We start from the raw sequence: 14,008 nt of genomic DNA, 5'->3' as shown, positions 1-14,008 counted from the left end.
GGTCCTAACCCTGCCTCACTGATGCCACTCCGATCCAGGGTCTAGCTCAGCCAAACACAAGCAGAAGCAGCCCAGACAGTGAGAAACCCAGAATATCCACCCCAGGAGGTGCCTCAAAAAAGCACAGAGCCGGTTTCCTTCAGTTCTGATTTTATTGAAAAACAGCAGCATTGGGGGCCGTGCAGGCAGGGGCACACACCCACTTGGGCCCCCAGCCTGTCTTCTTGGGAACTCGGCTCGTCACCTGGCCCTAGGGGCTATTTTGGCACATCCTGGGGTCTCAGGACACCCCCACCCCCATCATGGGCTCACAGTACAAATTCAGGAACAAAACCACAACAGTGAGATCTACCACTGTGTCACACCCTCTGCACCCTGACCAAACCCAGTTGTGTCCTTTCCAAGGGGCCTCCTGCTCCTCTGCCCTACCCTCAGCTGAGGGGGAGATGGACAGAAGTGAGGGCCAGCAGAGGCTCCGCTGGCCTGGTGGGGTTGTGCTACATTCACATGGAGCTGGGCAGGGCAGGGGAGGGCACAGTGAGAGACAACTGCAGGACCCTGCTTCTTACCACAAAGTGCCTCCCAGATCAGAGACTGTTCCCACTGTTTCCCTCCCACTGCTACACATGTGCACATACCAACACACATGCACACATCCATACACATATGGAGATGCCCACACATGCACACACAAATACTCATACATGCTCACACACATGCAACACATGACTATGATTTCTTGGGCACATATAGTCACATGAGCACATGATTACAAATGGCATGTGCTTGTGCACACACGCACCTACTCATACAGATACTCACACATGCATACACACTCTCAGATGCACATGCTCACACATGTGTGCACAGATGCACATACACAGATGGGTATGCACATTTACGCAGCTACACCCCGTCTTTAAAATGGCTAATTATTGCTGTTTAAAAAAAAAAATACATCCAACAGTGGTAAGTCAAGGCTCATCTTCTACCCAGACCCAGGCAAGCTCTGCCCACCTTCCATGGACCCCACCCCTGCTGGAAGCACAGTGACGGCAGCACCAAAGAGCAGCGCAACCCAGGGTCTGCCCCACGCCCAGCAGTGTGGCCAAGAGCCAAGGACAGGACCATTGCTGAGGCCAGAACTGACAGAGAACAGGTAGCAACAGATGCCAGCAGCAGTGCGGCCTACCACAGACGGGGACACACAACCACCTCAGGTCAACTCTCAGGCTGCCCCTTGGGCCCTGACAGAAGGGAGCCTCATGGGTGCTGCACAGCTAGGAAGCCATGCCCAGCCCCCAAGAAGCCCCAGGCACCAGCAAGACCCAGAAACTTTTGTTCCCAAGCCCCTAGCCCCAGGCATAGCCCTGGAAGCCAGCTCCAGGAAGCTGTGACTGTGGGGCCACCTGGAGCTGGCAGAGGCAAGTGGGAATGGGCAGGGTGCTTTCCAGCAGCAAGTGAGGATACTGTGGCTTACAGAGTTCCAGCTCCCCTCAGCTGTGTCCCTGACTCTATGCTCTGACCTATCCCCTTGTCTGACAAAGGGTACCAGTGCAGGATGGGAACTGTCCAAACCCCTGAGACCACCAGCCTGTTATCTACAGGGCCTCCCAGCCAGAACCTTCTCCCACCTCAGCCAGATTAGCACATCCCTCCCTCAGCTGCTGCCCAGCCCCAGGGCAATGTTAGGGTGAAGGGCGAGCACAAGGGTGGGAGAACAGGGGAGAGGTTCCCATGTCTACCAGGGCTTGGCCTCGCTACATTCAGGAGTGTGCCACCCCACCCTTCAGGGGCCAGAGCACATGCAGGCCAGCCTCCTGGCCATACAGCTGAGACAAGGCATCTGCAGAGACACATGCCTGGGCAGTGGGAGCTGCCCGGGGACAGTCAAGCAGTGTTATACCAGGTCTGTGCTGCAGGTATACTCCACCACCTCCTCCACCCTCCCTGCTCTAAACAGAGGCTCCCAGCAAACAATAGTGCTCCTGGAAGCCACAGATCCTGAGCACAGGGCCAGACCCCAGACTGGCCTTCCCTGGGCCTTCCCAGGCCTAGAGTACAAGTGCTGGCCACCTCAGGTGCTTGGAGGCCAGAGGGAGGGGGAGATGGCCAGCAAACTCCAAGGAGCTGCACCAAGCTCATGGCCACCAGGTGGAACGGGGAGGAGGGCCCCCACAGAGGTAGAAGAAACATCAGAATCTCAACAAACAGAAAATTCACATCAGTGCACATGCACAGAGCACTTAGAGCCCTAGCTGGGATGAAGTGGACAGGGCCAGGCCCAGTCATCAGCATGCTCAGCTCCCTCCAGCCCAGGGAGACAGATGTGCCTCCAGGGCCTCAGGCCTTGCCAAGCTATATACTGCCTGGTGAAGTTCCACCTGGAGCAGCTGGAAACTACCCCACCACCCATTCCTGGCATCTCTACCAAGTCTTGGCAGCAACCAAAGGCAGACATCGATCAAGAGCCCAGCAAGCTTCCCTTTACCTGTGGGCTGTTCAGCAGGAAGAGATCCCCTTGGGCAGACAGGTGCCAATAGACCAGGAGGGCCACACCTAACCCCCAGGCTCCTAGGATTGGGGAATGTACTATGAGTTCATCCCAGGTCAGTATCAAGGAAACATGGGTGGCTGTGGGACCCCCACGCTCTGCCCTGGCCCAAATGATCCCAGTGCCCTTTCAACCCCAAAGACTGCAGGCCCCAAAGGCACAGGATCAGAGAAGCCTTGGCAGCTGACGGTGTCCAGCAGACCTGGCTCCCACTTAGGCCCACCCAGGCCTCAGACCCACCAGCAGCCTCTGACCCCAGCCTCAGACACCAGTAGTCCCTATACCCCCACAACAACTAAGACTAGCCCCAAGCCGAGACCAATCCAAACAGAAAAGAGGAAAAAGGCACAACTGTTTGTTTTCCATTTTGCTAAAACACTTTACGTCTGTCTGTATAATCCAGATTAACAAAATCTGAGAGCTGCAAGAAAATAGGGTGCCAATTTCTGTACAGTCTACAAAACTCCCATCCCCGAGGGGACCGGGCACCACCAGGGAGGAATGTACAGGGAGAGCGGGGTCTGTACAGTGTTCTGCAGATGCCTCAATTGCTAACAGGACAAAAGGCCCCTTGGGAAGCTGGGCTTGTTCCACCAATTCATTCACTCTAAAGAGCCTTTTTAAGAACATAGCCTTGGTGCTAGGGGCCCAGCTCTATGGCCTACCCAGGCTGCCACTCTTTGTCCCCAAGCCCCACACAGAGGGTGCAGATGGGCCTTTGTGCCCCACCCCCACCCTACACTGAAGCTAAGCCCAGGTTTCAGCCTGGCCACCTGAGCACTACTAGCCACCACCTTCCTTTCCCTGTCCCAGGCCACCAAGCCTCCCCCCCATCCACTAGGCTGGACCTCAAAAAGGAGAGGCCAGGAGCACAGTTGGCCCAGCAGAGTAGTCTATAGTGAGATGGCTGGACCCACCCCATCCACCAGCTCCTACCCCCAGTGCCTAGCCCCTCCTATGAGGCTTTAGGGCCCTCCAGTCCCCTCAGTCCTACACACAAGGATTCAAGGGGCAGCCTGAGGCCTCACAGACCAGGAATGCACTTTGGGAGCAGTTACACTAAATTAGAGTCTCCTTCCATACTTAAATCTTCACCTACCCGGCCACCCACCCCATCAAATGGGGCCAGAGACCGTGTGTATGCTAGCACCACACAGATGTGTGTCTGTCTGGAGGCTCAAACTACCATTTTGTCCCAGGAATTAAAGTCATGCAGAGTGCTATTCTGTCTACGTAACTTATTAGAGAATGGGTTGTTTCAGGCTGGGAAAAGCTGTGGCAGGCATTGCCAACAACAGCCTGAGCTAGTTACATTCACAGGGCAGACCCCCCCACAAACAGCATGAGGCCACAGGGCCTCGGGCAGCTGGGAGGGGGCCACCTGATCTAACAGGTGTTGGGGGAGGTGTCCCCCCACCCCCATGAAATCCCCACCATGCTGTGCAGTGGATTGCTACAGGAACCAAACCCGGGTGACCAGCCAAGTCAGCCAGAGCAAGGAGGCATGGGGACCAAAAAGGGGAAGAGGTAAGATGATTTCGAAGCAAAGCAGGAGTGGATAGAGCCAGGTTAGACCAGGCCAGGCCCCACCAGAGAGCAGACAGGGTCAGGCAGGTAGGCCCTCCAGAGGCCAGCTCAGGACAGGACAGGGGAGCTCACCAGCTCGGGCCTGAGGTCCAGGCTAGGCAGGGCAGAGGGGCAGGGGGCTGTGGCATGCGGCATGCTGCAGCCAGGCCATGTCCTCAGCATGCACAGGGCAAAGCAGGGCCTGGGGCCAGCTTGGCCTCCCACAGGGCAGTGGCTGGCCAGCCCAGCAGGCCACTCTTCCAGAGGCCAATGGCTGAGCCTTAGCCTGGCTGGGGGCCAGGGGTCTGCTCCTTGGGGGGCTTGATGTAGAGGTTCTGTGCTTGATGGGCAAGGCTAGTCTTTCCCTGATGGAGGCAGGCTGGGCAGCTTTGTGGATAGTCCAGGTGGTCCACAATGCTACTCTTCAAGGCATGACGAGCCACTCTGATGGGCTGGGGAGGCAAGAGCCATGGCTGCAGACAATCCACCCCACCAGAGTGTTGCAGACGAGCAACACCCTGTGGCCCCCAGAACCAGCCAGCTGATGAACCAGCATGATGCTGAGAAAGGAAAACCCAAACTAACGCCAAGGTGAGCATTGGAAAGCAGGGCCGCACTGGGCAGCGAGCAGGAGAGCAGAGGTGGACAGGGGCAGACAGGGTGGTGGGCAGGTGGTGGTGGTCACTCCTCGCGTAGCTGCAGGCGGTAGCGGTGGTAGCGGACCTGGAAGAAGAGGCGCTCGGCCAGCGAGAGGGTCATGCCAGGCAGCACGTAGTGATCACTTGCGCCCATGTGTCTGAAGCCCAGTGACTCATAGAGCTTGTGGGCGGCCACCTTAACGGCTGTGGTGCCCAGTACAACTGCAGAGTAGTTGTGCAACATGGCGAACTCCAGCACCCTCCGGCCCAGAGCCTTGGCGATGCCTTTGCCGCGGAAGCGTGAGTCCACGGACATGCGGAGCAGCTCCACCGTGTTGTCCTCCTCGTGGGCCCTTGCGGCCACGATGCCCACAACGTTGCCATCCAGCACAGCTACCCAGAAACAGGAACCTATGAATGACACGACAGTCAGGGACATTTTGCATGGAAGGCTGGAGAGACTTCAGCAGCCCATTCCAGTGGGGCACCAAGTCAGGATATCACAGTGATGTCCAATCCTCCAGTACCCTGGCCCTCCTTTCAGCTCTTTCGGACACCATGGGAGGCCACAATTCAGGATAAGTAGGTAAGCTGCCTCCTCCAGACCCCCCCAGCAGCAAAAACATTCCAACATCCCTAGTCCAGGCTAACCTGCCCAACTTTGCATGACTAGATCCCACAACACAGGAAGACACGATCAGCTCTGACCTGAGTCTGTACTCTCCTGGCCAGGCTAGTAGTTGGAGGTGCCTAGGAGCTGGGCAGACCTTGACGAAGTAGATTCCTACCCCCAGACCACCTGAAAAACCACGGGCAACCACAGCCAAGGCCTCAAGACATACTCAGAACCCCAGCCCCCAGCCTGCCATCCTCCTTCTCTGGGATCCTTGCAGGGACAGAACTGAGTGAGAACCCAGAAGAATGTTTTATAAATACCAGTGAGAGACCCAGACAGCCACAGCCGTCCCCAAGCCCCAGTGACTCAGCCTCTACTGGACGCTGAGCCTGATGTCTAGGCCAGTCATCCCCACCTATAGCAAAGCCAATCAATCCCAGCCTCACTCCTACAAGAAGGGGATAGGCCGGGCGGTAGTGGCACACGCCTTTAATCCCAGCACTTGGGAGGCAAAGGTAAGTAAGTGGATCTCTGTGAGTTCAAGGCCAACCTGGGCTCAGAGTGAGTTCCAGAACAGGCTCCAAAGCTACACAGAGAAACCCTGTCTTGAAAAACCAAAAAGAAAGGGATAGGAGGGAATAAGGAGTTGGGATGGGAAGGATGCTGAAGGGCACAGGCCGCTGGGAACCCAGTCACCTTCGGAAACCAAAGGTCCATCCATGGTCAAGGGGATACCCAGAGACCTTTCTGAAAAACAAAGGCTGAGGGATGATAGGAGAGAGAGCGCGTTTGGCTGGTCCAGAGTGCCTGTGCTGTGGGTGATCCGGCCTTCCCTCAAAGGGCCAAACTTCCACCAAAGGCTCTGCACTTGTACTTGCCCCCACCAGGCAGTAGGAAGCACCCCTACCTCTTGGGAGATGGGGGGAGCCCAGCCCCTCCATTGCAGACTCTGAGCTCTCTAGCTGAAGGTGCTGCCTGCCCACCCTCCATCAGCGCAGCAGAGAAAGCAACAGCTCGGGCTGGGCCCTCATCCCAGAGTCTCAGGACTTCCCCCACCCTAAGGGGAGCCTATGGGCAAACCCCACTCTTACCAACTGCCCCCCACCCCCCCCACAAACCTGACAGAGGTCAGGGCAGCCTCCAGCACTGAGTGTTCTCACTCCCTGGGGTCTGCTTTCCCTATTTACATGAGAACTCTCATAAATCCACATAGCCTGTTAGCTGCTGTCCAGCATTTGCTCTTGTGGGGTCCTGTAAACCCAGCAGACGTTCGAGGGTTGGCAAAGACTGCCACACTCCAACCCCTGGGGGATTACAGCTCAGACAGAGCACACAAGGAACCTCTGGCCACACCCACGCCATCTACCCAAGCCCACTTCAACCATCTTTCTCCTTCTCTTCCCAAGCAATGCCGGGTAGAGGCCTCCAATGTGAGGAGGGCCAAAGAGAACAGCAGGCATGGAAGCCAGCTGGGTAGGAGGTTGGGGCACAAGATGGGACAGCTGGGGAGGAGCTGGCAAAAACTACAGCTGGCAGAGCCAGAGTGGCTGCCCTTCCCTGAACTAGACCCAACTCCTGCTGGCCAGTTCCCTATTCTTAGCCCCTCACATCCCAAATGTCTCTCTCCTCTGGTTCCCAAGACCCATCCTGCTTCAGGGCTCGTTTCGGGGAGAGCAGTCTCCAGCTCCCAGCCCCTCTTTCTACAGAAAGCCCTGAGGTCTGAAATAATTAATACCATTAATATGGTTCACTAGGAGGCTCACTTGGTCAGATGCCAAGCATAAGGCCGGGATCCCTGCCCTCTCTGTTCCTGGGACCTCTCCTGTGCCATACAAGCTTCCTCCACCCAAGGCACTCTGGGCTGGCTCAGGATCCAGCCAGGACTTAACTCCCCAACACACAAACACAAGGCAGGTACCCGGAAAAGGTGTCCACCAGCGCAGGCACGGTGGAGCCAGGCCACCAAGGAAAGGACTGCGCTCTGGCCTCCCAGGCTGACTCTCCACACTTAGCTAGAGACCTCAGTCATTCAGAACGCTCAGAACATCAGGATCCCCAGCCCAGGCCCTTGGACCTGAAGGGGAAGAGGGAGTGGGCGGGCAGAGCTGGAATTCCAGAACTCACCAGGTGGCTTCATGTAGTACTGTTCAATGTCAGCCATGTCGGTGTGCAGCGCACACTCCAGGTAGGCCAGAATCACCTTTCGACTGTAGTAGTAGCGCAGGGCCAGGAGTCCGGCTGGCACCAGGCACGTCAGCAGCAGGGAGCGGGTCACAGCAAAACAGAGGGCTGCAGGCAAGGGGGCACAGGTGAGGTGGCAGGTGCAGAGAGGCACCGGGCCAGGCGGGACATGGGTGGGCCCCACAGCACCCGGAGCCCAAACCACCTTTGTAAATCAGTGCTTAGGGATGCGCCCCACCAGGGACTGTTTCTCTGTGTAGGAGCCGTCATGGCCGCAGTCCCTTTCTACGCTTCCTCATTTCCAAGCTCTCTGGCGTAAACACCTGCTACCTCCACAACCTGAAACAAAGGTCCACAATACAGCCTAGGCCAGGCCAGTGCTGGTCAGCCCTTGGTGCTCCAGTTTCCAAAAGGGCTCTGGCCTACTCCATCTAACCTGGTGCTAAGTCAAAGAGCTGGACAGAGACACCAGGACACTGCCTAACGATGCAGGTCATCCCACGCTGGGGTGTGAAGGGACCCAGTCAGAGCCATCCCTGGGCAGCTTCCGGGCCCACTAGGCCCACAGGGTCAGGCGACAAGCACCACACTGCTTCCAGATTCATTTATGCTGTGGAGGAGGAAAAGGCACTAGAGCAAAAGTTGCCTCCCTTGAATGACCTTGGGAGAGTCGCCTCAAGCTCCTCATCTGCAGAATGGGGTGACATGAATGGGGGGAGGGGTGTACTTCAAGACCGCACAGGATATCCTCCCTGTGGCCCTGGCTTTGGCGAACAGCCTCCCTGGCTCCCCGCGGAGCTGGCTGTCTTCCCGTCATAAATTAGCACTTGAGCCTCAGGCGGCCTCCCCCGCCCGCAGATTATATATAGTTGTCGCGCCGGGCCGCAGCTGCAGCGCTACCTGCCCTGTCACGCCGCCCCCACCCGGGATGCCCCGCGACGGGGAGAACGGGCACCGCGGACTGAGTTGCTGACCCAGTGCTTCCCGGTCCGCAGCGCCTGCACTTAGCCCGCGCCGGTTCCCACGCCCGGTCCAGGCGCCTCGGCCGTAAGCCCGCAGCGCTGCGCCGCGGGTTCGAGCGGGTCTCCTCCCCGCCGGTCCCGCGCACCGGTACGGCACCCGGGCTCTCCCAGAAGGGGACCCAGGAAGAAGGCGGAGTCAAGCGCGACGGTCCCCTGAGGGGGTCCGCTGGACCCGCTGGAGCCGGGCCCGGCCCGGGACTGCGGCAGACCCGCCGGCCCCCCGCCCCCCCGCGGCGCACTGACCCGCCAGCAGGGCGTAGAGCAGCTGGGTGCGCGGGTGCTGCCGCAGGCCGCGGAAAGCCGTGTTGGGGATGCGCTCCAAGATGCCGTCGTAGAAGATGCGGCGCGCCGCCTCCTGTTCGGCTGCGCGGAACTCGCGGATGCACACGCCGCGCCCCTCCGGCGGCCCCGCGCCCCCCGTGCCTCCGTGGGGCTGGGGACCGGGCGCGGGTGGGGGCGCGGCGGCCGGCCCGGGCGCAGCGGGCAGCGGGGGCCACATGGCTCCGCCGGCGGCGAGCAGCGCGTCCTTCTTGGCCCCCGGCAGTGCCTCATGGTCCTCCGCAGCCACGATCTTCGTCTCGCAGACCATGTCGGGAGGCCCACAATGCATGCACCCGGCCGGGCGGCGCAGCGCGGGGACTCGGGCCGGCGGAGGCGGGCAGAGCCCGGGCCCAGGGCAAGGGCGCGGCGCCCTCGGACCCGCGGCGGCGGCGGCGGCGGCGGCGGCAGCTCAGGGGCGCAGGGCGGAGGCGGCGGGCGGCCGGGGCGCGCGCAGGGAGCTGCGCCGCATTTTGGAGAAGTATTTATAATGCAGCGGCGCCGGTGCAGTCGAGGCGCCCGGGGTCCCGCAGGGTCCTAGCGTCCACTGCATTGGCTGCCGAGGGTCACCATGTGATCTCGGGGGTGGGAGCTGACGCCTCCTCTGCGCCCGCCCGATGGCACACTTGGGCTGCGCGCGGCCGGCGGACCGCGGGAGCACGGCGGGGCCGGGCGACGAGAGTGCGAGGAAGCGGCCAGGCCAGTGGTCCTCAGTGAGCGCGCTGGCCAGCGGCAGCAGGGACAGGGCGCTTGGAGAGGCACTGCGTCGGGAGCTTGAGGCTCGCCCGGAGGACAGCGAGTGATGGACGCATCCCACCCCGCCCCTGAGCACCCGCAAAGCTGCCGCTGCGCTCGGGCCTCGGTGCCTGCAGCAACGCGTCCTCCTCCTCCGCGGCCGCTGGCAGCAGTCACGGAAGTGTCTCCATCTCCCACCCCTTTGTCTGAACGCGGTGCCCGGCCGAAGTCCTCGGGAGGGGCACCATGCTCCCCTGGCTGGCGCCCTGCGAGCCCGTGGCCGGGGCCGAACAGACTGAGACAGTGAGGATGCAGCTGAAGTGGGGTATGATGCCCGCGCCTCCTGACGCAGGGCCGCACCCCACCCCACTCCAATCTGACACCCGACCACTCCCGGCAGCAGGCTTTCGGGATTTCAGGACCCCTCCCGCTCGGCCCCCGCCTTCCGCGGCCCGCGCATGCGCCCCGTGGCCTTGGTGCAGGTGCAGCGGGGGCTCACATCTGAACCGCGTCTCACGGTCTCCAGGAGCAAGACGTGCAGACGCAGCAGACTGGGCACGCATGGGGTGGGGGCCAGTATCCAGGCCAGGGGACGCGTAGTGGTATATTCTCTTTCCTGGGTCACAGGGATGGGCAACCCCCAGAGCCGAGTTCGCCCACATGCTCCTGGAGACCCTGACCGTCTTCGGGCCTGAGAACCCTCAGACTGCGTCGTGCAGCACCAGAGTTCGAGCCAGCAGAGAGGCTAAGGTCACCTAGAGGCTGGAGGGGCCTGGCCTGCATATGGAGCCTGGGAGTAGGGTGTGAAGAATCCAACACCCAGGTTCCTCAGCGCATTGATTTTGGGGAGGAGAGGGCCAAGCGAAGGAGGATTTCCCTCAGTGGATTTTCAAAACACGGAGGCATATCTGGGTCCCGGCTGTGACCTTCCAGAACACTGAAGCTAAATCTCTAGAAAGTTCAAAGGAACTCACTGATAGTACCTGAACAGGCTGAGACCCCTGACCAGCCACATTGTCCTCTTCTGGGTCCTGATGGTGTGCAGGAACTGTGCCTGCCTGTGAGGGCGTTCAGGCAGGGGCCTGGGAGAAGGAGAGGCTGGGCGCAGAGGAGACATCAGGTGAAGCCAAGTAGGTCTGACTCAGGACCCTAGGCTTGAGGGTCACGGGACCCTGAAGCTTTAGAGGTAACAAAGTAGTCTATAGGGGCTTCACCCTACACCCCGAGCCGAGCTTCTCCTTCGTTGTCAGGAGACATCGCCAGAGCCCAGGGGCCAAGGCTCAGATCAGCGCGACCTTGATGGGCCCTCCCCGTTCTGCAGAGGTCCCTTCCCCCTTGTCGGCCTGACTACGCCCTTCAGTGCCCCAATCCTCCTGTAACCATGTGCCCCCCCCCCCCCGTGGCCCTGGTGGAGGCCTGGATGTGGCCAGCTAAAACACATCAGAACCGTCTGGACGTGTAGTGGGGTTAGGACTGGAATCTAGGCACAGCCAGTTAGAAGGGCTTGGAGACCCAAAGACTGGGTTGCGCAGACAACAGGGCGGCCAGGGGCCCTGCTTAGCCTGGTTCCTCCTCCCTGTCGTGGGGCGCCCTCTACTGGTATCCCTTAGGTCATTCCCCGGTGGCATCAAGGTCCTTTCTGATGAAGACCTCTCTTGAACTCCCCACACAGGCCTTCACACTCCGCTGCCTGGATCTTCAGGACTCTGGAGACGCAAATTGGCTTCCTGGCGCCCTGCAGCTGAATGTTCCTTCACCTAGGGTGTGTCTTCTAATGATGTTGGGGACAGAAGACTTATCCTTGCCTGGCATGGCTGCCTCAGGGTCTATGGGGGAGGATGAGCCTAGAGCTAAAAATGCAGAGAAAAGGAGAAGGCGCTGGGAAGATACACAGCCAAGATAAAAATGGCCCGGGGTTGGCCCCTGAAGGGTATAAGCCGCTGAGGACCGGGGTGGGTGTGGAACGGGGGGGGGGGGGGGGGGGGGGGGGGGAGGGGGGAACAGGAACCTTAAGAAAGTAGAAGAACCCCCAAACAGGGAAGAAAACCAAGCCCAGCATGCCACTAACAGATGTCACCAAAATGGAAATTCCGCAATAATATCTCCAGTTTAGAAGTCTTGGAGTCCCAGACTCAACCTGCCCAGCACTCTGAGTGCAAAAAGACCCCCAGACAACCTCAGGGTCTGCCCTCTTAGAAAGGCCACCCCAGAGCGACACCTCTGGGGAGCCACCTGCGGCAGGCACATGGCATTACCCCAGCTGCAAAGTGGACACACTCCGAAGCCATGTCTACCTACCCCACTACTCCTCTAAACACAGACTGAGAGGCCCCACCCTGTGTTGGGCCTGACCCATTCAATCACACTCAGCCATGGACTTGGGTGAGGGAATATGCTAATAAAGAGAAAAACAAATCAGGGCATGATAGCACACGCCTTTATCCCAGCATTCAGGAGGCAGAGCCAGGCAGATCTCTGTGAGTTCGAGGCCAGCCTGGTCCACAGAGCAAGTTCCAGGACAGCCAGGAATACACAGAGAAACCCTGTCTCAGAAAAAAAAAAAAAAAAAAAAAACAAGCAAAAGAAAGAAAAGAAAAATAACCTAGCACCCATTAGGAGCCAACTCTACCAAAAGGAAAAAAAAAAAAAGGAGCCAGAGACAGGCATGGTGGCTCCCAGCTCTTGAGAGGTGGTGGAGACAGAAAGATTAAGAGTTCAAGACTAAATCCTTAACTACCAAGCAAGTAGGTGGCCAGCCAGAGCTACAGGAGACCCTGCCTCAAAAAAAAAAAAAAAAAAAAAAAAAAAAGGAAGGAAGGAAGGATGCTAAGGGCTGAATTGTGAAGCAGGTCACAGTGAAGCGACCAAAGAGTGCATGCAAAGCCTTTGAGGAGGGAGGGCTACAAATGGAATGTGTCAACAAAAATTATTTTCAGACTGACTGACTCAGTTTCCTTCCTGAACACCTTCCTACACAGACCACAAAGGGTAAAGGACATGAAACCTAGAAGAGGGTGGCTCTGCCCGGAGTGAAAGGTAGACAGCGCTGTAACTGGGGGCTTGGGGCCCAGAACCCCAGCTAGGGGTAGCAACAGTTACACAGGTGCGCACAGTAAAGCTGGGGTCAGGAGGTGGTCCTCTGTGACTTCCCCTGGAACCTGGAACCTCGGTGTGTGTGTTAGCTACAGCACAGGAGGGTGATGGTCTCTGTAAGAGGTGTCTGCAGGTCGTAAGTCCCAGACTACGAGGAGGCGGAAGGAAGAAGCTGCAGCTGCTGGTTTTTGCACACGTCCATCAACCATTATAAACACTCACACTCACATCCACTCAGCACTTCATTCACTCAGGACTCCCTCTGCTCCCTAAAGGGCAGTCAGTGTGGGAATGTACAACTGTCTGGGAACAGAAACAGGAATCTGGGCAGACAGGAGGTGTGGGCTCGGTGCTGGGCAAAAAGAGTCAGTCCAACTCAAAATCCAGGAAAACGAAAGGCATCGTAAAGAAAATGCATGCCGTGTGCTTGGCCATATGCTGAGCTACACTTAGCCATTCTGAATGTCATTCTGAGCCGATGACAAACAGGAGAGCTGTACCAGGGCTCTGGGACAATGCAAAGGCCACTGACCTTACAAAAGTCTAACTTCCCAGGAGTCTGTGCTGTGGAACACTCCACCTCTGCTCCTTCCCAGAAACCCAAGTCAAGTTTACCCAGTTTGACTATCTTTGATCAAGATCACCAGTGGCCAATGAGGCCAAACCTGTTGGTAGTCTTGGTGTTTGCTTAACCTCAGCAGTGTGGAACTCATCCCCTTTCTTCTCCCTAGAGCCCTCACACCACCCAGAACATGCTTCAGCTTTCTTCGTGCTTCGTGGCTGCTCCTTCTCCCCTGAGGCCCCTCATCTAAGACTTCTCAGCCCCTCCTGTCCACACTCAGGCACAGAGAACTCAGCAGTATAACTGGTCCATCCCTCTTCCTCTGGTGCTTGTCCAGCTGCAATGACCTGCCCCATCCCCAAAGCTTCCTGGCTGTTTTTCATTCTCTTTTTGTTTGTTTGTTTGTGTTTTTTGTTGTTGTTGTTGTTTTGAGACAGGGTCTCTCTACATAGCCCTAGCTGTTCTAGAATTCATTCTGTAGACCAAGCTGGCCTTGAACTCAGAGATCTGCCTGCCTCTCCCTCCTGAGTGCCAGGACTAAAGGCGTGTGTCACTACACCCCACTTCTGTTTTCAAATACATCTGGAATCCAACCATTTCTCCTGCCACTGTCCAGCTGTTCCCCATCCATGGTGGGTGCAGCCATCTCCCCAAGGGCCCATACTATCTTCCAGAGTCAGCTAGTGTCACTAGCAACCACAAGCACCTGTTCACACAGACCTA

General features: G+C 58.1%; 1 protein-coding gene across 1 annotated transcript; it reads right to left on the bottom strand.

The window, feature by feature from the left end:
• Nucleotides 1–2,888: 2,888 nt before the first annotated feature.
• Nat8l (N-acetyltransferase 8 like) lies at nucleotides 2,889–9,313 on the bottom strand. Its single transcript, XM_036200553.1, has 3 exons — nucleotides 8,821–9,313; nucleotides 7,499–7,663; nucleotides 2,889–5,169 (listed from the first exon to the last, which is right to left on the bottom strand). The coding sequence occupies exons 1-3, from the start codon at nucleotides 9,185–9,187 to the stop codon at nucleotides 4,802–4,804; spliced, it is 900 nt and encodes a 299-aa protein (XP_036056446.1). The 5' UTR covers nucleotides 9,188–9,313; the 3' UTR covers nucleotides 2,889–4,801.
• Between the last annotated feature and the right edge of the window lie 4,695 nt (nucleotides 9,314–14,008).

Source organism: Onychomys torridus, chromosome 10 (assembly GCF_903995425.1).
Source record: "Onychomys torridus chromosome 10, mOncTor1.1, whole genome shotgun sequence".
NCBI classification, from domain to species: Eukaryota; Metazoa; Chordata; class Mammalia; order Rodentia; family Cricetidae; genus Onychomys; species Onychomys torridus.
The sequence above is the reverse complement of the archived record's forward strand: the minus strand, read 5'-3'. Positions and strand labels throughout refer to the sequence as shown.

Excerpts from the sequence above, each read along its gene's own strand:
- Nat8l (XM_036200553.1), bottom strand. The coding sequence starts at position 9,187 with ATGCATTGTGGGCCTCCCGACATGGTCTGCGAGACGAAGATCGTGGCT. Across the intron at positions 7,664-8,820 it reads GCTCTACGCCCTGCTGGCGG|CCCTCTGTTTTGCTGTGACC; the intron begins GTCAGTGCGCCG and ends CCTTGCCTGCAG. Across the intron at positions 5,170-7,498 it reads GTACTACATGAAGCCACCTG|GTTCCTGTTTCTGGGTAGCT; the intron begins GTGAGTTCTGGA and ends TGTCATTCATAG.